Source organism: Boleophthalmus pectinirostris, unplaced genomic scaffold (assembly GCF_026225935.1).
Source record: "Boleophthalmus pectinirostris isolate CB_2022bp ecotype Guang Dong unplaced genomic scaffold, ASM2622593v1 HiC_scaffold_12, whole genome shotgun sequence".
Classification (NCBI taxonomy): Eukaryota; Metazoa; Chordata; class Actinopteri; order Gobiiformes; family Gobiidae; genus Boleophthalmus; species Boleophthalmus pectinirostris.
In genome coordinates this window covers 39024648-39050396 of record NW_026571018.1, presented here as the reverse complement: position 1 = coordinate 39050396, position 25749 = coordinate 39024648, and the positions used below count along the sequence as shown (strand labels likewise).

General features: G+C 46.7%; 3 protein-coding genes across 3 annotated transcripts in view; 2 read left to right on the top strand and 1 right to left on the bottom strand.

The window, feature by feature from the left end:
- The window catches only part of LOC129407530 (CD5 antigen-like), a 303815-nt gene that overhangs the window by 2938 nt on the left and 275128 nt on the right, over positions 1–25749 (top strand). The window contains 1 exon segment of the mRNA XM_055148978.1: positions 1036–1314. Coding sequence (XP_055004953.1) covers positions 1036–1314 — 279 coding nt within the window.
- plekhb1 (pleckstrin homology domain containing B1) lies at positions 6754–13963 on the bottom strand. The gene is made up of 6 exons (XM_055149001.1): positions 13927–13963; positions 12133–12285; positions 11488–11590; positions 10069–10108; positions 8307–8397; positions 6754–6887 (listed from the first exon to the last, which is right to left on the bottom strand). The coding sequence occupies exons 1-6, from the start codon at positions 13961–13963 to the stop codon at positions 6754–6756; spliced, it is 558 nt and encodes a 185-aa protein (XP_055004976.1).
- LOC110154599 (tubulin-specific chaperone cofactor E-like protein) overlaps positions 19702–25749 on the top strand; it is a 33587-nt gene continuing 27539 nt past the window's right edge. Inside the window, exons 1-2 of the mRNA XM_055148980.1 lie at positions 19702–19810; positions 24548–24592. The gene's annotated coding sequence lies outside the window, so the exon portion shown is untranslated. The remainder of the gene's footprint in view (positions 19811–24547; positions 24593–25749) is intronic.

The window sequence follows — 25749 nt, the reverse complement described above, 5'->3', positions numbered from 1 at the left end:
TGTTTGCAGATGATGTTGTCCTGTTGGCTTCATCGAACCAGGACCTGCAATGTGCACTGGGACGGTTTGCAGCCGAGTGTGAAGTGGCTGGGATGAGGATCCGCTCCACCAAATCCGAGGCCATGGTCCTTGACCGGAAAAAGGTGTCTTTTCGTCTCTGGGAGGATGGAGAGTGCCTGCCTCAAGTGGAGGAGTTCAAGTATCTCGGGGTCTTGTTCACGAGTGAGGGGAGGATGGAGCGTGAGATTGACAGGCGGATCGGTGCAGCTTCGGCAGTGATGCGGTCGCTGTATTGGACTGTTGTGGTGAAGAGGAGCTGAGCCGAAAGGCGAAACTCTCGATTTACCGGTCAGTCTTCGTTCCTACTCTCACCTCTGGTCATGAGCTCTGGGTAATGACTGAAAGGACGAGATCGCGGATACAAGCGCTCGAAATGAGTTTCCTCCGCAGGGTGGCTGGGCGCTCCCTTAGAGACAGGGTGAGGAGCTCAGTCACACGGGAGGAGCTCAGAGTAGAGCCGCTGCTCCTCCACGTCGAGAGGAGCCAGTTGAGGCTCGGGCATCTGTTCCGGATGCCTCCTGGACGCCTCCCTCGGGAGGTGTTCATGTCCCACCGGGAGGAGGCCCCGGGGAAGACCCAGGACACGCTGGAGGGACTGGAGGGCGTTCTTGGCTGGCCTGGGAACACCTCGGGATCCCCCTGGAAGAGCTGGAGGACGTGTGTGTGGAGAGGGAAGTCTGGGAGGCCCTCCTCAGACTGTTGCCCCCGCGATGCGACCCAGAATAAGCAGAAGAAAATGGATGGATGGATGTTTTTATGGTTCGTCTGAGACTGAATTAAATGTATGTTTGGATTTGTAACCAGAGAAAAAAGAGCAAATGTTCAACTGTAGTTTGAAGTGAGTCTGGAACGTGTTCAGTTCCACAAATCAAAGCTTCCTGAGTGTGACTTTCTGTGGTGTGACCAGAGCGTCACGAGGCTCCAGGCTCCAGCTTTAGTCTCAATCATGTTTATTCTCTTCTCCCTGAACCACAGAGTCGGTGCGGTTGGTCTCGGGGTCCGGTCTGTGTTCAGGATCAGTGCAGATCTGGGACGGGTCCTGGACCGGGGTCTGTGACGGGGACTTGGACCAGCGGGGGACAGAGGTGCTGTGCAGGGAGCTGGACTGTGGGGCTCCTTCTCTCCTCCAGGGGGCGCTCTCTCCTCTGGGGCAGACGTTCCACTGTGAGGGACATGAGTCTGCTCTGATGGACTGTCCCCGCTCCAACTCAAGCACCTGCTCCTCTGGAGCCACTGTCAACCTCACCTGCTCAGGTAAAGGGGCGGGGCTTCACTGCTCAGGTAAAAGGGCGGGGCTTCACTGCTCAGGTAAAGGGGCGGGGCCTCACCTGCTCAGGTAAAGGGGCGGGGCTCAAAAGGCTTATTCATACTTCATAAGAACTTTGTTCTGACTGAACTAAATGACGTTCTGTTGTTGGTCCAGCTCCTGTTGTTCAGTTCTTGTGGTTTGTTCTCGACTCTTCAGCTGAGCAGAACTTTGTCCCACATCTTCACTCTGATTGGTTATTTATGTGGGCGTGGCTTATCTGCTTCCTCGTCGGTGCAGAGCAAGAAAAATAAAAAAGGATAGTTTTGTGTCACAGCTGGAGGAAATGTTGAGAAAATACAAACATCTGTACAACACGACGCTCAGTGACGATAAAGAGACAAATGAAAGAAATTCATGGATGGAGATGGACGACATTTTAGGCTCAGATTAAAATCAGTGTAGAAAAGTCTGGAGTCCATGACAAGTTTGTGAAAGCAAAGCACTAAAAAAAAGATCAGGTCAGGCTGGAGGAGGAAAAGAAATCCCCTCGAGTGAGGGGCGGGGCAGAGTGAGGGGGCGGAGCAGAGTGGAGGGGCGGGGCAACATCTTTTGAAGTATGAAATGTCAGAGCCCAAACAAACTTTGTTCTTTTTCTTATCACGTCAAGAACAAGAACAAAGTTTTTATGTTCTCATGAAATATGAATAGGCCTTAAAGGGGCGGAGCTTCACTCTGTCTCTTGTCTGTTCAGAGCCAATCAGGACCACGCCCACAAAGGAAACTACACCTGTGTTTACCTCCTGCAGGTGTTTGACCACAACTTCTCCTCTCAGAGCCACACACTCCAGCTCTCTGTGGGAGGTACACACACACACACACACACACACACACACACACACACACACACACACACACTATACACACACACACTATACACACTCACACACTATACACACACACACACTATACACACACACACTATACACACACACACTATACACACAGAACACATGCACACAACTTTTGGGGACCTTATGCTGTACTGTCACATATGGGGAGCCTATTTTTCTGAGGGAGTTAGAGTCACAAAAAACACCCTCAAATTTTTTCTTGGGCCTGGAAGCCAAGGAAAAAAAGTGAACAAAAATCTCCATTTGTTTTCTTCTTTGAGATTTTTCTGGATCTTGGTGACTAGTGAGGACGCACCTGTTATAGTGTAGCGCCCCTGTAGTACTGGGTGCAACCACCAGGTGGCAATATTATTATTTATTTTATTTTTTTCCCATTCTGGCTATATTTTTCCATAAATATTGACTTATATGTCATGTGCATCATTCAAAATTGCAACAGCACAAGTTGAAATCTTTGAGAAATTATTTAAAATTGTCCAAAAACTATTCAAAATCTTTCTTCAAAAATGTGCACTAGTGATCCTGTTTATAATTAGAGACTGGGCTAAATGAATGGGGTGGGCCTTTGTTCACATTACTGGGCTTTCTGTAAGACAGGAAATTGTCTACATAAAAAAATAAAAAATAAAATCTGTCCAAATACAAAAGATTGTGCCGACTTTTCATCGCGACTTTTCAGCTCAAAGCTCTGAGGTTTGCGCAGTTAAAAACAAACTTATTTGACAGTTTTGTGGGAGTTATGGTCATATTATATTTATATTTGTGTCAGTAATAATAATAATAATAATAATAATAATAATAATAATAATAATACAGCATCAGTTTAATACAGCACTTTTTTGGACACTCAAAGACGTTTTACAGAACATTCTTCATTCACTTCAGACCCAGTGGTGTAACCTACTATTGTAGCCACAGCTGCCCTGGGGCAGACTGACAGCAGCAAATCTGCCAATCTGCACCATCAGTCCCTCCGACCACCAACACACACACACACGCACGCATGCACACACACACACACACACACTATACACACACACACACACACACACACACACTATACACACACACACACACACACACACATACACACACTATACACACACACACACACACACTATACACACACACACACACACACTATACACACACACACACACACACACTACACACACACACACACACACACACACACACTATACACACACACACACACACACACACACACACACACACACACACACACACACTACACACACACACACACACACACACACACACACACACACACACTATACACACACACACACACACACACTATACACACACACACACACGCACACTATACACACACACACACACACTATACACACACACACACTCCAGCTCTCTGTGGGAGGTACGTCCAGCTACAGACTCGGGGGTCAGTGTTGGGTCCTGGTCTCGGCCCTGGTCTTGGCCCTGGTCTCGGCCCTGGTCCTGGTCTCGGTCCTGGTCTCGGTCCTGGTCCTGGTCTCGGTCCTGGTCCTGGTCTTGGTACTGGTCTTGGTCCTGGTCTGATCTGGGTTCTTTTGTGTTGCAGATTTAGTCTCAAACCTGATCATCAGAGTCGTGGTGATTCTTCTGTTGACGCTCCTGTACATCCTCCCCCTGTCCTACTGCTACTGCAAGGTACTGACTCTAGACCTGGTTTAGACCTGGTTTAGTCCTGGTTTAGACCTGGTTTAGACCTGGTTTAGACCTGGTTTAGTCCTGGTTTAGTCCTGGTTTAGACCTGGTTTAGTCCTGGTTTAGTCCTGGTTTAGACCTGGTTTAGTCCTGGTTTAGATCTGGTTTAGACCTGGTTTAGACCTGGTTTAGTCCTGGTTTAGTCCTGGTTTAGACCTGGTTTAGTCCTGGTTTAGACCTGGTTTAGACCTGGTTTAGTCCTGGTTTCTGACCTGTTGTTGTGCTGTGTCCTGTTGTTTCAGGTCAGGGCTGAGGCGGATCTAGAGAGAGGCCCAAGCTGTGAGTGAGACCGGTTCAGATCCGCATTGGTCCTGTTTCAGACCGGTTCAGATCCTTGTCGGTCCTGTTTCAGAGTTTCAGGCTGTGGCTCTGATTCAAATGAGATCCAGTGTTTATTATTATTATGATTATTTTTCGCATTTTTAGCATTGTTAGCATTGTTAGCATTTTTAGTATTTTTTTGTATTTTTAGCATTTTTAGCATCGTTTAGCATTTTTTGTATTTTTTGCATTTTTAGCATCGTTAGCATTTTTAGCATTGTTAGCATGATTAGCATTATTAGCTTTTGTTGTTGCCTGATTTAGCTCAGTTTTTCCAGAAATGACCTGATTTGATTTGAATACATCTGTTTATAATGGATTTTAACTTTTTCCTTTTTTAATATTTTGATGCACGCCGTGTCATATTAAAGTGTTTTTTACTTGTTTATTAAAGTTCATATTAAAGTGTTTTTACTGGTTTATTAAAGTTCACATTAAAGTGTTTTTGCTGGTTTATCAGAGTTTATATTAAAGTGTTTTTATTAGTTGAATAAAGTTCATATTGAAGTGTTTTTATTGGTTTATTAAAGTTCATATTAAACTGACTCAGATTTATCTCCTACCGACATTCAGTAAAACGCAGCATTACTTTGAGACGGGGGCAAGAGTCAGTTTTTACTTCTAACTACACTTTACTTTGCCATGAAATATTGAAAAGTTAAATGACCAAAGATGGAACCTGATCATTTTTATTTCTGACAAGAGCCAAGACGTGCAGTTTACAACACAAACCTGCCAATGAACAACAGTCAGTTTTTTAGGTGCCCCCGTCTGTATTTAAATAACACTGTCCTGTAGAATGTTGTGATGTCGTCTGAAACCCACCAGTAAAAATGGACATAAACAGGAAGTGCACATGTGGCTCTTCTGGCTCCTTCTGGCTCTGGCTCCCACTGACTTACACTGGAATATTGTGGCTCCGCTCGGTTCACCGCTAACACCAGAAAAACTTTATTTAAGAGAGTTTTATTCACAATCAGGATCTACAGAGACGCAAACACAGAACTTCTACCTGCTTCATTCAGCGGTGACAGTTTAATAAGTATAACAGAAGTACACAAGTATAACAGAAGTACACAAGTATAACAGAAGTACACAAGTATAACAGAAGTACACAAGTATAACAGAAGTACACAAGTATAACAGAAGAAGTAGGTCAAGTATAATAGTAGTAGTACAAGTATAATAGTAGTACACAAGTATAATAGAAGTAGTAGTGCAAGTATAATAGAAGTAGTAGTACAAGTATAATAGTAGTACACAAGTATAATAATCGTAGTACAAATATAATAGTAGTACACAAGTATAATAGAAGTAGTAGGACAAGTATAATAGAAGTAGTAGTACAAGTATAATAGTAGTACACAAGTATAATAATCGTAGTACAAATATAATAGTAGTACACAAGTATAATAGAAGTAGTAGGACAAGTATAATAGAAGTACACAAGTATAATAGTTGGAGTAGTACAAGTATAATAATAGTAGTACCAGTATAACAGTAGTAGTACAAGTATAACAGTAGTAGTACAAGTATAACAGAAGTAGTACAAGTATAACAGTAGTAGTACAAGTATAAGAGTAGTAGTACAAGTATAACAGTAGTAGTACAAGTATAATAGAAGTATACAAGTATAATAGTAGTACACAAGTATAATAATCGTAGTACAAATATAATAGTAGTACAAAAGTATAATAGAAGTAGTAGGACAAGTATAATAGAAGTACACAAGTATAATAGTTGGAGTAGTACAAGTATAATAGTAGTACACAAGTATAATAATAGTAGTACCAGTATAACAGTAGTAGTACAAGTATAACAGTAGTAGTAAAAGTATAACAGTAGTACAAGTATAACAGTAGTAGTACAAGTATAACAGTAGTAGTACAAGTATAACAGTAGTAGTACAAGTATAACAGTAGTAGTACAAGTATAACAGTAGTAGTACAAGTATAACAGTAGTAGTACAAGTATAACAGAAGTAGTAGGACAAGTATAATAGAAGTACACAAGTATAATAGTTGGAGTAGTACAAGTATAATAGTAGTACACAAGTATAACAGTAGTAGAACAAGTATAACAGAAGTAGTACAAGTATAACAGTAGTAGTAAAAGTATAACAGTAGTAGTACAAGTATAACAGTAGTAGTACAAGTATAAGAGTAGTAGTACAAGTATAACAGTAGTAGTACAAGTATAACAGTAGTAGTACAAGTATAAGAGTAGTAGTACAAGTATAACTAGTAGTAGTACAAGTATAACAGTAGTAGTACACGTATAACAGTAGTAGTAGTACAAGTATAACAGTAGTAGTAGTACAAGTATAACAGTAGTAGTATTTGTCCCGTTAAACCCGTGTCTCTGTGCTCTACACTGACCCCTAGTGAGCGGCGCTGGACACTACTTTTAAAGGTGCACTGTGGGACATTTTGCGTCGTTCAGCACTAAACAGAGAGCGCCCCCTGCAGGGACAACGTGTGGCCCTCAGCAGAAGAAGAAGGGCATCCACAAGAAAGACCTCATGGCCGCTCCGGCAGCCATCCCCGTCAGCAGACCCAGGACCACGTGACCCGCGACGTCATCGAACGGGTCCCTCTGCACCACCACCTGATGAGTCCCTGCAGAACGACACACGACGGGTCACATGACACAACACACGCCGGAGTGAGACGGGTCACATGACACAACACACGCCGGAGTGAGACGGGTCACATGACACAACACACACGCGGGAGTGAGACGGAGTGAGACGAGTCACATGACACAACACACGCCGGAGTGAGACGGGTCACATGAACACACACACACGCCGGAGTGAGACGGGTGAGACGGGTCACATGACACAACATGAAAACACACACACGCCGGAGTGAGACGGGTCACATGAAAACACACACGCCGGAGTGAGACGGGTCACATGAAAACACACACGCCGGAGTGAGACGGGTCACATGACACAACACACACGCCGGAGTGAGACGGGTCACATGAAAAACACACACGCCGGAGTGAGACGGGTCACATGAAAACACACACGCCGGAGTGAGACGGGTCACATAAAAACACACACGCCGGAGTGAGACGGGTCACATGAAAACACACACGTTGGAGTGAGATGGGTCACATGACACAACACACACGCCGGAGTGAGACGGGTCACATGAAAACACACACGCCGGAGTGAGACGGGTCACATGAAAACACACACGTTGGAGTGAGATGGGTCACACACACGCGGAGTGAGACGGGTCACATGACACAACACACACGCCGGAGTGAGACGGGTCACATGAAAACACACACGCCGGAGTGAGACGGGTCACATAAAAACACACACGCCGGAGTGAGACGGGTCACATAAAACACACACACGCGGAGTGAGACGGGTCACATAAAAACACACACGCCGGAGTGAGACGGGTCACATGAAAACACACACGTTGGAGTGAGATGGGTCACATAAAAACACACACGCCGGAGTGAGACGGGTCACATGAACAACACACACGCCGGAGTGAGACGGGTCACATGAAAACACACACGCCGGAGTGAGACGGGTCACATGAAAACACACACGCCGGAGTGAGATGGGTCACATGAAAACACACACGTTGGAGTGAGACGGGTCACATGAAAACACACACGCCGGAGTGAACGGGTCACATGAGTGAGACGGGTCACATGAAACACACACACGCCGGAGTGAGACGGGTCACATGAAAACACACACGCCGGAGTGAGATGGGTCACATGAAAACACACACGTTGGAGTGAGACGGGTCACATGAAAACACACACACCGGAGTGAGATGGGTCACATGAAAACACACACGTTGGAGTGAGACGGGTCACATGAAAACACACACGCCGGAGTGAGATGGGTCATATAAAAACACACACGCCGGAGTGAGACGGGTCACATGACACAACACACACGCCGGAGTGAGACGGGTCACATAAAAACACACACGCCGGAGTGAGACGGGTCACATGAAAACACACACGTCGGAGTGAGACGGGTGTGTGTGTGCTGGTACCTGGCCCCGCCCCTGCAGTGATGTAGACCGTGTGGTGTCTGTTCAGAGGGACGGCCTCGTACGCGTCGTCATGGGGATCGTACACGAACACCTGTGGTCAAAAACATCACACAGTCACGGCTCACGGTACGTCCCACATCACCTCCACCCACACCTCCACCCACCAGTCCCACACCTCCACCCACCAGTCCCACACCTCCACCCTCCACCACAACCACCTCCACCCACCAGTCCCCACACCTCCACCCACCAGTCCCACACCTCCACCCACCAGTCCACACCTCCACACCTCCAACCACCAGTCCCACACCTCCACCCACACCTTCACCCACAGGTCCCACACCTCCACCCACAGGTCCCACACCTCACCCACACCTCCACCCCGCACTCCACACCTCCACCCGCACGTCCCACACCTCCACCCGCACGTCCCACACCTCCACCCGCACGTCCCACCTCCACCACACCTCCACCCACCAGTCCCACACCTCCACCCACACCTTCACCCACAGGTCCCACACCTCCACCCACAGGTCCCACACCTCCACCCACACCTCCACCCGCACGTCCCACACCTCCACCCGCACGTCCCACACCTCCACCCACACCTTCACCCACAGGTCCCACACTCCACCCACAGTCCCACTCCACCACCACCTCCACCCACCTCCACCCGCACGTCCACACCTCCACCCACCTCCACCCACCAGTCCCACACCTCCACCCACAGTCCCACACCTCCACCCACACCTCCACCCGCACGTCCCACACCTCCACCCACACCTCCACCCACCAGTCCCACACCTCCACCCGCACGTCCCACATGTCCTCCATCTGCACCCACATGTCCCCACACCTCCACACCACACCTCCACCCGCACGTTCCACACCTCCACACACGTCCACATGTCCTACATCTGCACCCACATGTGCCACACCTCCACCCACACCTCCACCTACATGTGCCATACCTTCACCAGGACACACCTCCACCAGGATACACCTCCACCTACACGTCCCACATGTCCCACACCTCCACCCACCAGTCCCACACCTCCACCCGCACGTCCCACACCTCCACCCACACCTCCACCCGCACGTCCCACACCTCCACCCGCATGTCCCACATGTCCTACATCTGCACCCACATGTCCCACACCTCCACCCGCATGTCCCACATCTCCACCCACACCTCCACCCGCACGTCCCACATGTCCTACATCTGCACCCACATGTCCCACACCTCCACCCGCATGTCCCACATCTCCACCCACACGTCCCACACCTCCACCCGCACGTCCCACACCACCCGCATGTCCCACATGTCCTACATCTGCACCCACATGTCCCACACCTCCACCCGCACATCCCACACCTCCACCCACACGTCCCACAACTCCACCCGCATGTCCCACACCTCCACCCGCACATCCCACACCTCCACCCACACGTCCCACAGCTCCACCCGCATGTCCCACACCTCCACCCGCACATCCCACACCTCCACCCACACGTCCCACACCTCCACCCGCATGTCCCACACCTCCACCCGCACATCCCACACCTCCACCCACACGTCCCACAGCTCCACCCGCATGTCCCACATGTCCTACATCTGCACCCACATGTCCCACACCTCCACCCACACGTCCCACAACTCCACCCGCATGTACCACACCTCCACCCGCATGTCCCACACCTCCACCCGCACGCCCCTCGCGGTGGAGGTCCTCTCAGGTGCTGCAGCGTGTGGGGCACTCACCGGGTTCCTCCGGGTCTCCAGCAGAGTCAGCTTCCACGCTCTGAAACCGCACAAGGACAGGTCAGGACGCGGGGACGGACTGTTTGTATAAGTCAAGCCCCCAGGTTCCAAAATGGCCGCCCATTCAAGTCAATGGGCTGAGCTCAATGGCGCATGATCCCAGATTAGCCTAGCATGGCTAGGTACTTCCGGCGGCTGTGGGCTGACCGAGCATGCGCACTAGTGCTCTTTTCTCCCACAGGCACACGCGAATGCACGCGACCGCACGCACGGTGCACGGGCTCGTGTGTCACGTGATCGCTTTGACCAATCAGAGTGAGAGGAGCTAAAGCGGAGCAGAGCGTAGCCGAAGCTAACGAATATAAACTGTTTTTTAAGACAACTGAAGAATTTTGAGCTGAGAAAAAGTTTATGATCTTAAAATAGGTAAAAATCGCCAGCAAATCCGACATTTTTGAAAGCTGTAGGTGATCTGTCAGACGAACACGAGCAGTTTGTGATTACATTGCCTCTATGAGAAAAATCTTGTCTCGGCCCATGGGATTTTTTCTGCTGAAGTTCAGTGAGTGACACTACGTCAACTGGAGGCAGCTACAAGCAGCAATACTGTATCCAGTTATTTTAATAGATCCATGGTATAAGTGGACGTAGCTAACCCACTGACCGCTACAGGAAGTGAGACTCGACTCCGTGGACACAGTAGGACACAGAGGGACACAGAGGGACACACAGAGGGACACAGTAGGACACAGTAGGACACAGAAGGGACAAGTAGGGACACAGTAGGACACAGTAAGACATAAAGGGGACACAGTAGGACACAGAGGGACACAGAGGGACACAGCAGGACACAGTAGGACACAATAGGACACAGTAGGACATAGGAAAGGACACAGTAGGACACGGAAAGGACACAGTAGGACACGGAAAGGACACACTAGGACATGGAAAGGACACAGTAGGACAAAGAAGGGACACAGTAGGACACAGTAGGACACAGAAGGGACAAGTAGGACACAGTAGGACACAGTAAGACATAAAAGGGGACACAATAGGACACAGAGGGGACATAGTAGGACACAACGGGACACAGTAGGACACAGAGGGACACAGAGGGACACATTAGGGGAGAGTAGGACACAGAGGGACACAGCAGGACACAGTAGGACACAATAGGACACAGTAGGACACGGAAAGGACACAGTAGGACACGGAAAGGACACAGTAGGACACAGTAGGACACAGTAGGACAAGTAGGACACAGTAGGACACAGAAGGGACACAGTAGGACACAGTAGGACACAGAAGGGACAAGTAGGGACACAGTAGGACACAGTAAGACATAAAGGGGACACAGTAGGACACATTAGGACACAGAGGGACACAGTAGGACACAGAGGGACACCGGGGGACACTCACAGAGACTCGTCCTCACTGTTGGCACACAGGTTCACACAGGATCCGTCCCGGAGCTGCAGGACCAGCAGGTTCTGTCGGGGGTGAGTCTCCGGGGGCGACACGTCTGGACACAAAACGAAGGGTTTGAGCGACACGTGTCCAGACAGAGCGGCGCGTCCCGTCGGCGTCCCGTCAATGTCCCGTCAGCGTCCCGTCAGCGTCCCGTCAGCGTCCCGTCGGCGTCCCGTCAGCGTCCCGTCGGCGTCCCGTCAGCGTCCCGTCAGCGTCCCGTCAGTCCCGTCGTCAGCGTCCCCGTCAGCGTCCCGTACGTCCCGTCAAGCGTCCCGTCGGTCGTCCCGTCAAGTCCCGTCAGCGTCCCGTCAGCGTCCCCGTCAGACGTCCCGTCAACGTCCCGTCAGTCCCGTCAGCGTCCCGTCAACGTCCCGTCAACGGCCCGTCAGCGTCCCGTCAGCGTCCCGTCAGCGTCCCGTCAACGTCCCGTCAGCGTCCCGTCAGCGTCAGCGTCCGTCCCGTCCAGCGTCCCGTCAGCGTCCCGTCCCGTCAACATCCCGTCGGCGTCCCGTCAACGTCCCGTCGGCGTCCCGTCAGCGTCCCGTCAGTCCCGTCAGTGTCCGTCAGCGTCCCGTCAGCGTCCCCGGGCCTCACCTGAGCACTCGAGGCCCGAGCGCACGTCCACACACAGCGTCTTCAGGGCGACCCTCAGCTCCAGGCTCCTCCTCCTCTCGCTCTCGTAGAAGCACAGAGACCCGTCCACCCACAGGTCGCACCAGCTCAGCTTCCAGCGCCGCAAGACCGAGGCTGGACACAGTGCACGGGCCTCACACCGGGACCTCACAAGGGACCTCACAAAGGACCTCACACCAGGAACTCACACCGGGACCTCACAAGGGACCTCACAAAGGACCTCACACCAGGAACTCACACCGGGGCCTCACATCGGGACCTCACACACAGGGACCTCACATCGGGACCTCACACCGGGGCCTCACACTGGGACCTCACACACACACCTCACACCGGGACCTCATCACACAGGGACCTCACATCGGGACCTCACAGGAACCTCACAGTGGGACCTCGCGGGTCTCGGGGCCACATTCTGGCTCCTGACAGTGACGGGGGTCACTTGTTTGACCCTGACGATGCAGATTATTTTTTTTAAAAACCTCTAAAATGTATTTTCAACAGACAAACTGATGAACACTGAACACAAAAAGAATCGTCCACTTTTCTTTGAAAACTCCACACTGACAACTTTTACTACTTTAACACCAGGACATTTTACTGTACTACAGTAATACAGTACTCTGTAGTACTGTACTACAGTACTACAGTACTCTGTAGTACTGTAGTACTGTACTACAGTAATACAGTACTCTGTACTACTGTACTACAGTACTACAGTACTCTGTAGTACAGCACTGTTGTACACAGTACTGTGTACAACAGTACTGTGTACAACAGTACTGAGTACTACAGTACTGTGTACTACAGTACTGAGTACTACAGTACTCTCTGTGCGTTGACTGTCACTATTTGATCTCAAGTTGGATGAAAATTTGGCGTAAATGTAAATACGTCATATTATTATTAAAATATAAATTCTGCATATAAATAAAATTATTTAAATTGAAATTGGGGGGGGGCGAGGGACTGGGGGCCGGTCAAAGGGGTGTGTAGGGCCGGAGTTGGCCCACAGGCCTTGATTTGTTAATTTGATGACTCCTGATGTAAAACTTCAATTCACTAAATAAAGAGTCTGATCACGACTATTGTGTCTTTTAGACTCGAGTCGTTTTGGTCTTTGTTTACATTTTGGTTGCTTAGTAACATTTGTGTATTTACCTTAAGTTTGTGAATCTTTAATAAAATCATGTTAATTACATTTGAATAGAAAGTTTAGTAACACCTGTAATAAGACAAACAGATCTGCAGATGTGTTTTGTTTCCTTCACACATGTTTAAAACACAAACCTGCACATTTAGGCTGAAAAAAGAACTGAAAACACACTGTTCCACCTTGTGATGTCATCATGTGGTGACACAGTAAGTGCTCCACTGTGTTTTTAAACTCCACACACCTTCACTAGAATCACCTGGATCATTTCAGTCCTGGAGTCGCCCAACTCTGCTGAACTAAAAGGAGGTGAAAGTTGCTGTTAAAACTTGAAAACTGCCACTTCATGACATCACGAGGTGGAACAGAGCGTCTGGAGCTTTGGAGACGTAAACAGACTCGTGACAACGAAACGAACACGACTCCAGCTCTGTTTGTGAGGAGGAACATTAGAACATGACATAATCTCAATCGGCTCATTTGGAGAACTGAAATGAGACCAAATAAAACCGGGACTAGACCGGGACTAACCTTGGTCTAAACCGGGACTAACCTTGGTCTAAACCGGGACTGGATCAGGTCTGAACTTTTTTCCTACTCACTTTGTCTCCAGATCCAGCCGGCCTTCAGCAGCGCCATGCTCCTCTTCTGCCTCTGTGTGCGTTTCTCTCGTCTTAATCCGTCTCACTCTCTGGATCTTTCGGGATTAGTCGGAGCTTCGTGCTGAAGCTGCGGCGGAAACTCGTCCCTCAGAATGTTTTACGTCAGAGCTGATGATTCTCAACACATTTTAAACCTGATGTTGTGTTTGATCATCGAAGCTTCTAGATCACACCAGACGGACTCCTGTGAGAGTTCAGTCGTGTTCTAATTAGGGTTGTCAAATTATCACGTTAATTGCGATTCATTAATTACAGTCATATTTAGCGTGTTATGTTTTTTAATCACGTTAATCCTATTTTTAATCTCTAATTTTACTGTTTCTGTAAGTCAGTTTCCTTATTCTAAAATCTGTTTTTCTGTGTTGTTTGGACACAGAACAGACTCACCATCAGCAGAACACCCCCCCGTCACAGAGAGAACATCTATATTCCACTGAGTCACTGTGTCCTTGAGTCCGACAGAAGTGCACAAGAGTTTATGTCTGTAGATGTGACATGTCAAATTTGAGATCATCTGGACCAAACCCCGGGGACTTGAATCTTTTTGTAGACGCCCAAATCAAAACGGTGGCGAATTTTTTATCCAATATGGCCGACTTCCTGTTCGTCACAGAGCCGCACAATGATTGGCTTTTTTGCTCGTCTCCTTGAGTTCTATCACTGTTCCGAATTCGGTGTCGGCGGCGGGGGGGGGGGGGCATTTGAGGGCCGTGCCCCCCCTAGCGGCCACTGATGCCCCACCCCCCAGCACAGGCCGTTATTATGACTATTTTAAAATGATTTTGATTGGCGCATTTCACTTCGGGCTGAGGGCACAAACTTTACTGTGACCACTGTTGGGCAAGTGACTTTAACACTGTAATGTGTTATTTATTTATGACTTATTACTGACATTTCAAAGTCATTAGTTACATTACAATATTACTGCATTTAAAATGTAAGATATTACATTACTATTACATTACTTTAAATTACTCTCACCAAAATAACTTTTGCGCTGTATATGGACTGAACCAGGACTAAACCAGGTCTAAACCACGACTAAACCAGAACTAAAGACCTGGTCTAGACCAGGTCTAAAATCAGGAGTAAACCAGGACTAACCCAGGACTAAACCAGGACTAAACCAGGACTAACCCAGGACTAAACCAGGACTAAACCAGGACTAAACCAGGACTAACCCAGGACTAACCAGGACTAAACCAGGACTAAACCAGGACTAACCCAGGACTAAACCAGGACTAAACCAGGACTAAACCAGGACTAACCAGGACTAAACCAGGACTAAACCAGGACTAACCAGGACTAAACCAGGACTAACCCCGGACTAACCAGGACTAAACCAGGACTAAACCAGGACTAACCCAGGACTAAACCAGGACTAAACCAGGACTAACCAGGACTAAACCAGGACTAAACCAGGACTAACCCAGGACTAAACCAGGTCTAAACCAGGACTAAACTAGGACTAAACAACATGACACTTAACAGTAGGTTGGACATAATTAAAGTTGATCTCATATAAAAAATAATTTCTCTATCAATAATATTTTTTAATCTGGTGAAGGAAAAGCTGATCTTGTTTCTGTCTTTTAACAGACAAAACCTCTTATGTTCAGATCTCGTGGTCTTTGTTTCTACAGTAAACAGTTGTTTATTCATGGAGACTTGGGCTCAGACAATTTGAAGAAAACAAACAAGAATTTTCAGGATGTGGTTTCTACATTCATGTCGTTTAAAAAAACATGACAATATCAAGTAATCCAAAGTAATCAGATTACATCACTCATTTTAAGTAATTTAATGGATTATGTTACAAACTACATTTTGGGGTGTGTAATCTGTAATCTGTAGGGGATTACATTTTAAAAGTCACCTCCCCAACACTGTCAACCACACAGCCTCAACAACTATTGCAGCTAATAATAATAAGAATAATATAATAATAATAATAATAATAATAATATAATAATGATAATAACAACACATAATTATCCTAATACTGTTAAAGATAAACGTGTTTGAAGCATGTCTGCTGTGTATGACTCCACCGCGTTAAAATATTTCTCAAATGGCAGTGCGCCCCCTGCTGGTGACCCACGCCCCTCAGTAGACGAGCTCTGACGCCGACTCTGCAACAACAGCAACTACGACTACAAAATATTATTGGTGCAAAAACGTTTTGTTTGATTTGCAGTTTATTCTGAGCCTCAAACATCGTCTGCTCATTTATTCATCAAACTTAATATTTATCACACTAATATTTATGTTATGACAGTAAAAACTCTCACCTTTGTGTTTTTCTGTGTAAAAAATTATAATTCGATTACGATCCCTGAACATTTCACATTTTACTTTAAAACCAAAGCAGAGATTCACACAAAACTCATCAAAAACTCCTCATTTTATGTTTCAAAATGTGTCACATCAAGAACTCAGGTCCAAATCTGGTCCAAGTCTGGTCCTGGTCTGGTTTTGGTCTGGTCTTGGTCTGGTCTTGGTCTGGTCTTGGTCTGGTCCTGGTCTGGTCCCGGTCTGGTCATAGTCTGGTCCCGGTCTGGTCTTGGTCTGGTCTTGGTCTGGTCTTGGTCTGGTCTTGGTCTGGTCTTGGTCTGGTCCTGGTCTGGTCTTGGTCTGGTTTTGGTCTGGTCTGGTCTGGTCCTGGTCTGGTCTTGGTCTGGTCTTGGTGTGGTCTTGGTCTGGTCTTGGTCTGGTCTTGGTCTGATCCTGGTCTGGTCCTGGTCTGGTCTTGGTCTGGTCTGGTCTGGTCTTGGTCTGGTCTTGGTCTGGTCTTGGTCTGGTCTTGGTCTGATCCTGGTCTGGTCTGGTCTGGTCTTGGTCTGGTCCTGGTCTGGTCTGGTCTGGTCTGGTCTGGTCTGGTCTTGGTCTGGTCTGGGTCTGGTCTGGTCTTGGTCTGGTCCTGGTCTGGTCCTGGTCTGGTCTGGTCTGGTCTTGGTCTGGTCTTGGTCTGGTCTTGGTGTGGTCTTGGTCTGGTCTTGGTCTGGTCCTGGTCTGGTCCTGGTCTGGTCTTGGTCTGGTCTGGTCTGGTCTTGGTCTGGTCTTGGTCTGGTCTTGGTCTGGTCCTGGTCTGGTCTTGGTCTGGTCCTGGTCTGGTCCTGGTCTGGTCCTGGTCTGGTCTTGTCTGGTCTTGGTCTGGTCCTGGTCTGGTCTTGGTCTTGGTCTTGGTCTGGTCTTGGTCTGGTCTTGGTCTGGTCCTGGTCTGGTCCTGGTCTGGTCTTGGTCTGGTCTTGGTCTGGTCTTGGTCTGGTCTTGGTGTGGTCTGTCTGGTCTGGTCTGGTCTGTCTGGTCTGGTCTTGGTCTGGTCTTGGTCTTGGTCTGGTCTGGTCTGGTCTGGTCTTGGTGTGGTCTTGGTCTGGTCTTGGTCTGGTCTTGGTCTGGTCTTGGTCTTGGTCTGGTCTTGGTCTGGTCTTGGTCTGGTCTGGTCTGGTCTGGTCTGGTCTTGGTCTGGTCTTGGTCTGGTCTGGTCTGTCTTGGTCTGGTCTTGGTCTGGTCTTGGTCTGGTCTTGGTCTGGTCTTGGTCTGGTCCCGGTCTGGTCTTGGTCTGTCTGCCCAGTGAAATGCTCAAACTCTTTTTCTTCATCTGACAGCTCCGGGTCTGTGTGTATTTTGTGGTTTGGTAGTTTGGAAGTACTGCGTTTGTGTGTACTAGTACTTCTGCGAGTAACTACGGCCTCGTGTTAATCCTGGTTAGTCCTGGGACAACAGGGATTAGCCTCATTCATGCGGAGGACGATGGTCCAGTGAGTCACGCTTCCATCGTTGACGACGTTCTGCTGAACAGTTCAAGATCCTGCGCTTCGAGTCCTGTTCAGTTTCCTGCTCACACACACAGACCTGGAGTTGTGTTTCGTTTCATTCACACGTGAAACACACAAACCTCCTCGTGTAGGAGTTTAAAGTTCTTTTCTCAAACTGAAAACACTCTGGTCCAACGAGGTTCATTTGGTTTTACGAGAGTTTGTTTTCGTCCTCAGCGTCTCGTGATGTTTCTGTGACGTGTCGCTCAGACGATTTGCCGGTTTGCAGATTATTTACTTATTTTTGTTTATTCTAAAATGAGTCGCGGAGGTCCAAAACCCCTGGACCGCAGACCGGTACCGGGCAGCAAAAACACAAACCCCCCCGTCCCGTACGTCACACGGACCGTCCCCCCTCCCCCCGTACGCCGAGGTCCAAGTGGGAGTCGGAAGAAAATCGAGCACAGGGAAACTGTTCCTGCACTTTTGTGGTCTGTCCAATCAGAGGGCTCCTTCAGAAGCAAACTCAGGTTAAACTCGGGTTAAACTCAGTTTAAACTCAGCTCAGGTTAAACTCAGGTTAAACTCAGGTTAAACTCAGTTTAAACTCAGGTTAAACTCAGGTTAAACTCAGTTTAAACTCAGGTTAAACTCGGGTTAAACTCTGATTAATCTCAGGTTAAACTCAGGGTTAAACTCAGGTTAAACTCAGGTTAAACTCAGGTTAAACTCAGTTTAAACTCAGGTTAAACTCGGGTTAAACTCGGGTTAAACTCAGGTTAAACTCAAGTTAAACTTGGGGTTAAACTCGAGTTAACTCTGAGTTAAACTCGGGTTTAGAGGAGTAAAAGCTGCACTGGACCAGGTTAGTTTCACAGAGTTGCCATGGCGACAGACTCTGTGTGAAACAGAAAACTCAGAGTTGAACTCTTTAACAAAGTCTGAGTTTGACCTTTTGGCCTTTGGGAGGAGGGGGGTTAGGATCAGTGGAAAACACCTGTTGACATTTGAATTTCCATTCCACATGTGGTTAAACCTGATGCCCTCCCCTAAAGGCAACAGTTAAAGTGAGAATCATCTGAACCTGTGTGACACGAGGAGGATTCAAAAAAAAAAAAAAAAAAAAGCATTACTAATTTTATTTCCACATTTATTCTTTTCCAATTATCTGTCTCATTAACAATAAATAAAAGTAAAAATAAATGTTTGAGGAAGTGACCAAATTTGAAGATAATTAAAATTTTTTTTACACTGATTTACTTTTACATTTATTATTATTTATTTTTTTTATTACAAATGTATTTATTTTATTTCCACATTTATTCTTTTCCAATTATCTGTCTCATTAATAATAAATTAAAGTAAAAAATGAGAAGAAGTGACTGAATTTGAATTTTTTTTTTACACTGATTTATTTCTAGATTTTATTTATTTATTTTTATTTTATTACAAATGTATTTGCTTTACTTTCACATTTACTCTTTTCCATTTTTCTCGTTAATAATAGGTAAAAATAAATGTTTGAGGAAGCAACTGAATTTGAATTATTATTTATTTATTTTATTTTATTTTTTTTACAATGATTTACATTTACAGTTTCTGATATATTTTATTTATTTTATAACTAATGTATTTATTTTATTTTCACATTTACTCTTTTCCATTGTTCTCTCTCGTTAATAATAAGTAAAAATAAATGTTTGAGGAAGCAACTGAATTTGAATTATTATTATTATTATTTATTTTATTTTTTTACAATGATTTATTTTATGATATATTTTATTTATTTTATTTCTGCATTTATTCTTTTCCATTTTTCTCTCTCGTCAATAATAAATAAAAGTAAAAAAAAAAAAAAAAAAAAAAAAAAAAGAAACTATTAGCGGAAGAGACCGAATCAAAACAAAGGCTTTTAAACTACGTCACTTCCGCTCAGCGAAAGGGGGCGTGTCCAAACTGTCAGCGTTCGAAGCAAAACAAAACAAAACAAAACAAACTAAAACGTTCCGCGATCGGAGCGACGGGACCGACGGACCGACGGGACGGAGCGACGGGACGGTGGGACGGTGAGTGCGCCGCAAAACACGAACAGAAAACACCCGAGCACACCGTGGAATACTTTAGCGTCGCGTTTTACTCGCGTTTGCAGCGTTTTTTTTTTTGCTGTCCTTGAGCCTCCGCGGCGCCTCCGTCCGAATGCCTGAAGTCGCCGATTGCGCGTCTGTTTTGTTTTTTTGTTTTTTTTACGTTTGTGGTGTTTTTGCGGCGTGACAGCGGAATTAAACGCACGATCGTAGTAAAAAAAAAACAAAACAAAAAAAAACGCGTTGTGCTGGATCGTCCTTACAGCAGCTGAGAAAACAGAAAATAAAAAACTCTAGAGAAGCAGCTCGAGCCATGGGAACTTTGTCCGCCATTTTAGGACAGTACAGGAAGCCAAACTGTAAAAAGGAGCAATTTAAACAAACAAAAACAAACAAATATATGAATAAAAGTTACAGAAATGATGGTACAGTAGTAGTGGTAATCCTTGTTTAATATTATGTCATTTCTATGTAGTATTTGAATATTTTTATGCTTTATTTACTTATTTGAGGTGTAAACATTCCTGTATTACTGTATAGTCCAGGGGAGGGCCAAACTTTTTGAGGGTTTTAAAATTTGACGGAAGGTCCGGACCGGGAGCAGAAGAGATGGACGGAGTGTTTTGAATCGGCGTAGCGTTCGTTCATTTGTTTTTCAAAATAAAAATAAGAAAATTAAAAAACAACAGTTTTCTTCGTCATTTGTCTCCAAAACCAAAATGCAAAAACAGATAATGATTCGTTTTTTTTCATGTTTCGATTTTGTGTTTAAATGAAAAATGGAAAAAACAGATAACGACCTGTTTACGTGACTTAAACTGCGATGCCGGACTGAACCAGGACTAAACCAGGTCTAAACCAGGTCTAAACCAGGTCTAAACCAGTAAACTAGGTAAACCAGGTCTAAACCAGGTCTAAACCAGGTCTAAGCCAGGTCTAAACCAGGTCTAAACCAGGTCTAAACCAGGTCTAAACCAGGACTAAACTAACTAAACCAGGTCTAAACAGGTCTAAACCAGGTCTAAACCAGGTCTAAAACCAGGTCTAAACCAGGTCTAACCAGGTCTAAACCAGGACTAAACCAGGTCTAAACCAGGACTAAACTAGGACTAAACCAGGTCTAAAGGTCTAAACCAGGACTAAACCAGGTCTAAACCAGGTAAACTAGGACTAAACCAGGTCTAAGCCAGGTCTAAACAGGACTAAACAGGTCTAAACCAGTAAACCAAAACCAGGTCTAAACCAGGTCTAAACAGGACTAAACCAGGACTGAACCAGGTCTAACCAGGTCTAAACCAGGTCTAAACCAGGACTAAACTAGGACTCTAAACCAGGTCCCAGGATAAACTAAACAGGACTAAACCAAACCAGGTCTAACCAGGGTCTAAACTGGTCTAAACCAGGTAAACCAGGTCTAATCTAAGGGGCCTGAGTCAGCTCTAAGCCAGGTCTAACCAGGTCTAAACCAGGTCTAAACCAGGTCTAACCAGGTCCAACCAGGTCTAGTCCAGGTCCCAGGCCTCTAAACCAGCTCAGTCTAAGCCAGGTCTAACCCAGAACTAAACCAGGTCTAAGCCAGGTCTAAATAAACCAGGTCTAACCAGGTCTAAACTAGAACCAGATCTAGTCCCGGCCTGAGTCCCGGCCTGAGTCCCGGCCTGAGTCCCGGCCTGAGTCCCGGTTTTCCGATCACCGACAGACTACGCGGGTGCACGTCTGGGCCGGTCTCCACACTCCTGCTTCAGTCCTGGTTTAGTCCTGGTTTAGTCCTAGTTTTAGAGCTGGTTTAATCCTGGTTTTAGACCTGGTTTTAGTTTTTAGACCTGGTTTAGTCCTGGTTTTAGACCTGGTTTTAGTCCTAGTTTTAGACCTGGTTTAGTCCTAGTTTTAGACCTGGTTTTAGTCCTAGTTTTAGACCTGGTTTAGTCCTGGTTTAGATCTGGTTTTAGTCCTAGTTTTAGACCTCGTTTTAGACCTGGTTTTAGACCTTGTTTAGTCCTGGTTTAGTCCTGGTTTTGACCTGGTTTAGTCCTGGTTTTAGACCTGGTTTAGACCTGGTTTAGTCCTGGTTTAGTCCTGGTTTTAGACCTGGTTTAGTCCTGGTTTTAGACCTGGTTTAGTCCTGGTTTTAGACCTGGTTTAGTTCCTGGTTTTAGTCCTGGTTTAGACCTGGTTTAGTCTGGTTTAGTCCTGTTTAGACCTGTTTAGTCCTGGTTTAGACCTGGTTTAGACCTGGTTAGTCCTGGTTTTGACCTGGTTTTAGACCTGGTTTAGTCCTGGTTTAGTCCTGGTTAGAACCTGGTTTAGTCCTGGTTTTTTGGTTTAGTCCTGGTTAGTCCTGGTTTAGTCCTGGGTTAGACCTGGTTTAGACCTGGTTTAGACCTGGTTTAGTCCTGGGTTAGACCTGGTTTAGACCTGGTTTAGACCTGGTTTTAGACCTGGTTTAGACCTGGTTTAGTCCTGGTTTAGTCCTGGTTTAGACCTGGTTTAGTCCTGGTTTAGTCCTGGTTTAGACCTGGTTTAGACCTGGTTTAGACCTGGTTTAGTCCTGGTTTAGACCTGGTTTAGACCTGGTTTAGTCCTGGTTTAGTCCTGGTTTAGTCCTGGTTTAGTCCTGGTTTAGTAAGATTATGAAACTTAGAATCAGTCTGTGCTGTAGCTGTTGACCAGAGTTTCCAGTCCCAACATGGCCGCCTGGTCCAGAGTAGCTGTAGCTCCGGCGCCCTCTGGAGGTGTATGTGCTCTCCTTCTGATTGGCTGCAGTTTTTAACTCGTGCTCAGTGTTGATAAGAGCCGTTCACACGACCTCGCCTCAAAACACCGACGCAAGATCAGACTTACTCAGAAAAAGATTCAGACGAGACGTGATTAAAGTTTAAAGGGCCACAGTGTTGTTGTTGTTGTTGTTGTTGTTGTTGTTGTTGTTGTTGTTGTTGTTGTTGTTGTTGTTGTTGTTGTTGTGAGACCTGCGTGGTGTGTCGGGCAGCAGCGAGAGCAAAAAAAAAAAAAAGCATTGAAAGTTGCTCCTGAGTTTCTAAAACGTTTGAGCAGAATCTGAGGAGGAGAAAAGAATTGTGTAACTTTGTCTGGAATGTTCCGCAGTGTGACTTTAAACCTTTCTGTCTTCACGGAAACCAAACCAGACCAAGTTCTAGGTCAGATCTGTGGAGAGGCGACCCCAGTCACAGTCAGAAAGTCTGTTTGTCAAGGGATTTTTGAGGTTTAAACCTGGTTTAGTCCTGGTTTATTGCTTTTCACAGTATGACATTACACCTTTCTACCTCTACAGAGACCAGACCAAGTTCCAGGTCAGATCTGTGGAGAGGCGACGCCACACACACACACACACACACACACACACACACACACACACACACACACACACACACACACAAAAACACAGACACAAAAGACGAGTGTGTGACATCTGCTCAGTGTCAGGGGCAGTTACAGGAGCCACCTGTCCACCTGTCACACACACACACACACATATACACACACACACACAGATACACACACACACACACACACATACACACACACACACACAGATACACACACACACACACACACACACACACACACACACACACAGTTCTTACTTTGCTCTCAAGTCTCAATTCTGGAGCTGTTTTCATTGGTTCTCTGCAGTGTCGGTGTGTGCGGGGGTGTTCTACGTGTGCGGGGGGGTGTTCTATCTACGTGCGGGGGTGTTCTATCTACGGTGCCTGGGAGTGTTCTACGTGTGCCGGGGGGTGTTCTACGTGTGCCTGGGGGTGTTCTACGTGTGCCGGGGGGTGTTCTACGTGTGCCGGTACTGTGTGTTCTACGTGTGCCGGGGGTGTTTACGTGTGCGGGGGGTCTATCTACGTGGGGTGTTCTACGTGTGCGGGGGGTGTTCTATCTACGTGTGCGGGGGTGTTCTAGTGTGCGGGGGTGTTCTACGTGTGCGGGGGGTGTTCTACGTGTGCCGGGGGGTGTTCTACGTGTGCGGGGCGGGGGTGTTCTATCTACGTGTGGCCGTGTGGGGGGTGTTCGGGGAGTACGTGTGCCAGGCTATGGTGTTCTACGTGTGCAGTGTGGGGGGTGTTCTACGTGTGCCGGGGTGTTCTACGTGTGCCGGGGTGTTCTACGTGTGCCACGTGTGGTGTTCTATCTACGTGTGCCGGGGGGTGTTCTATCTACGTGTGCCGGGGGGTGTTCTATCTACGTGTGCCGGGGGGTGTTCTACGTGTGCCTCTGTGGTTTTATGTTCAGCAGTTGCCATGGAGACGCGACACACACACGTTCACAAACACCGTGTCCAAACGGTTTCAGATCGTCTCAGGAAGAAACTGGAGTTAAAGAAGCCCACGAAAGTCATTTAAACAGCAGCGTTTCTATGGAGACGTCCCTGCGCTGTCCGGAATGTTCCACAGTGTGACTTTAAACAGCTCAACTTTATATTTATTCAATCACAGGTGGATTTATGGCTCAAAAATACCAAGAAAAACTGACACTGTGACTGTGAGTGGGGTCGCCTCTCCACAGATCTGACCTGTGACCTGGTCTGGTTTGGTCTCTGTGAAGACAGAAAGGTTTAATGCCACACTGTGGAACATTCCAGACAAAACAACATTTCCACCAGAAAAGTGACACAATGCAGCTTTAAAACAAAGAGCAGTGCCACAGTTCGTCTTTGTCTTTATCTCATCCTTTTGTCTTTTCTTTTTCTCACAGAATCTGAGTCACGTGATGTGATCCACCACCGACCACTGCCTCTGTGTACGTGAGACACCAGGACTAAACCAGGACTAAACCAGGACTAAACCAGGACTAAACCAGGACTAAACCAGGACTAAACCAGGACTAAACCAGGACTAAACCAGGTCTAAACCAGGTAAAACTAAACAGGACTGACTAACCAGGTCTAAACCAGGACTAAACCAGGACTAAACCAGGACCAGGTAAACCAGGTAAACCAGGACTAAACCAGGACTAAACCAGGACTAAACCAGGACTAAAGCGGACTAAACCAGGTAAACCAGGACTAACCAGGACTAAAACCAGGACTAAACCAGACTAAACTAGGACTAAAAACCTAAACCAGGACTAAACCAGGCTAAACCAGGACTAAACCAGGATAAACGTAAACTAACCAGGACTGAACCAGGACTAAACCAGGACTAAACCAGGACTAAACCAGGACTAAACCAGGTCTAAACAGGCTAAACCAGGACGGACTAAACCTAACAGCTAAACAAACCAGGACTAAACCAGGTAACCAGCTAAACCAGGACTAAACCAGGACTAAACCACTAAACAGGTCTAAACCAGAACTAAACCAGGACTAAAACGACTAACCAGGACTAAACCAGGACTAAACCAGGAAACCAGGACTAACCAGGGTCTAAACCAGGTCTAAACCAGGACTAAACCAGAACAAACCAGGACTAAACCAGGTCTAAACCAGGACTAAACCAGTCTAAACCAGGTCTAAACCAGGACTAAACCAGGACTAAACCAGGACTAAACAGGACTAAAAACCAGGACCAGGTCTAAACCAGGGTCTAAACCAGGACTAAACCAGGTCTAAACCAGGACTAAACCTGGACTAAACCAGGTCTAAACCAGGACTAAACCAGGTCTACTAACCAGGTAACCAGGACTAAACCAGGACTAAACAGGTAAGACCAGGACTAAACCCAGAGGACTCTAAACCAGGACTAAACCAGGTCTAAACCAGGACTAAACCAGGCTAAACCAGGACTAAACCAGGTCTACTAAACCAGGACTAAACCAGGTCTAAACCAGACTAAACAGGACCAGGACCAGGTAAACCAGGTAAACCAGGACTAAAAACCAGGTCTAAACCAGGTCTAAACCAGGACTAAACCAGGACTAAACCAGGACTAAACCAGAACCAGGTCTAAACCAGGACT

What these genes read in the sequence shown, in the direction of transcription:
- plekhb1 (XM_055149001.1), bottom strand. Translation starts at nt 13,963, where the DNA reads ATGGCGCTGCTGAAGGCCGGCTGGATCTGGAGACAAA. An exon ending in CGGCTGGATCTGGAGACAAA is followed by an intron (nt 12,286 to 13,926) that starts GTGAGTAGGAAA and finishes CACTGTGTCCAG; the next exon opens with CCTCGGTCTTGCGGCGCTGG. An exon ending in CACTGCAGGGGCGGGGCCAG is followed by an intron (nt 6,888 to 8,306) that starts GTACCAGCACAC and finishes GTCGTTCTGCAG; the next exon opens with GGACTCATCAGGTGGTGGTG.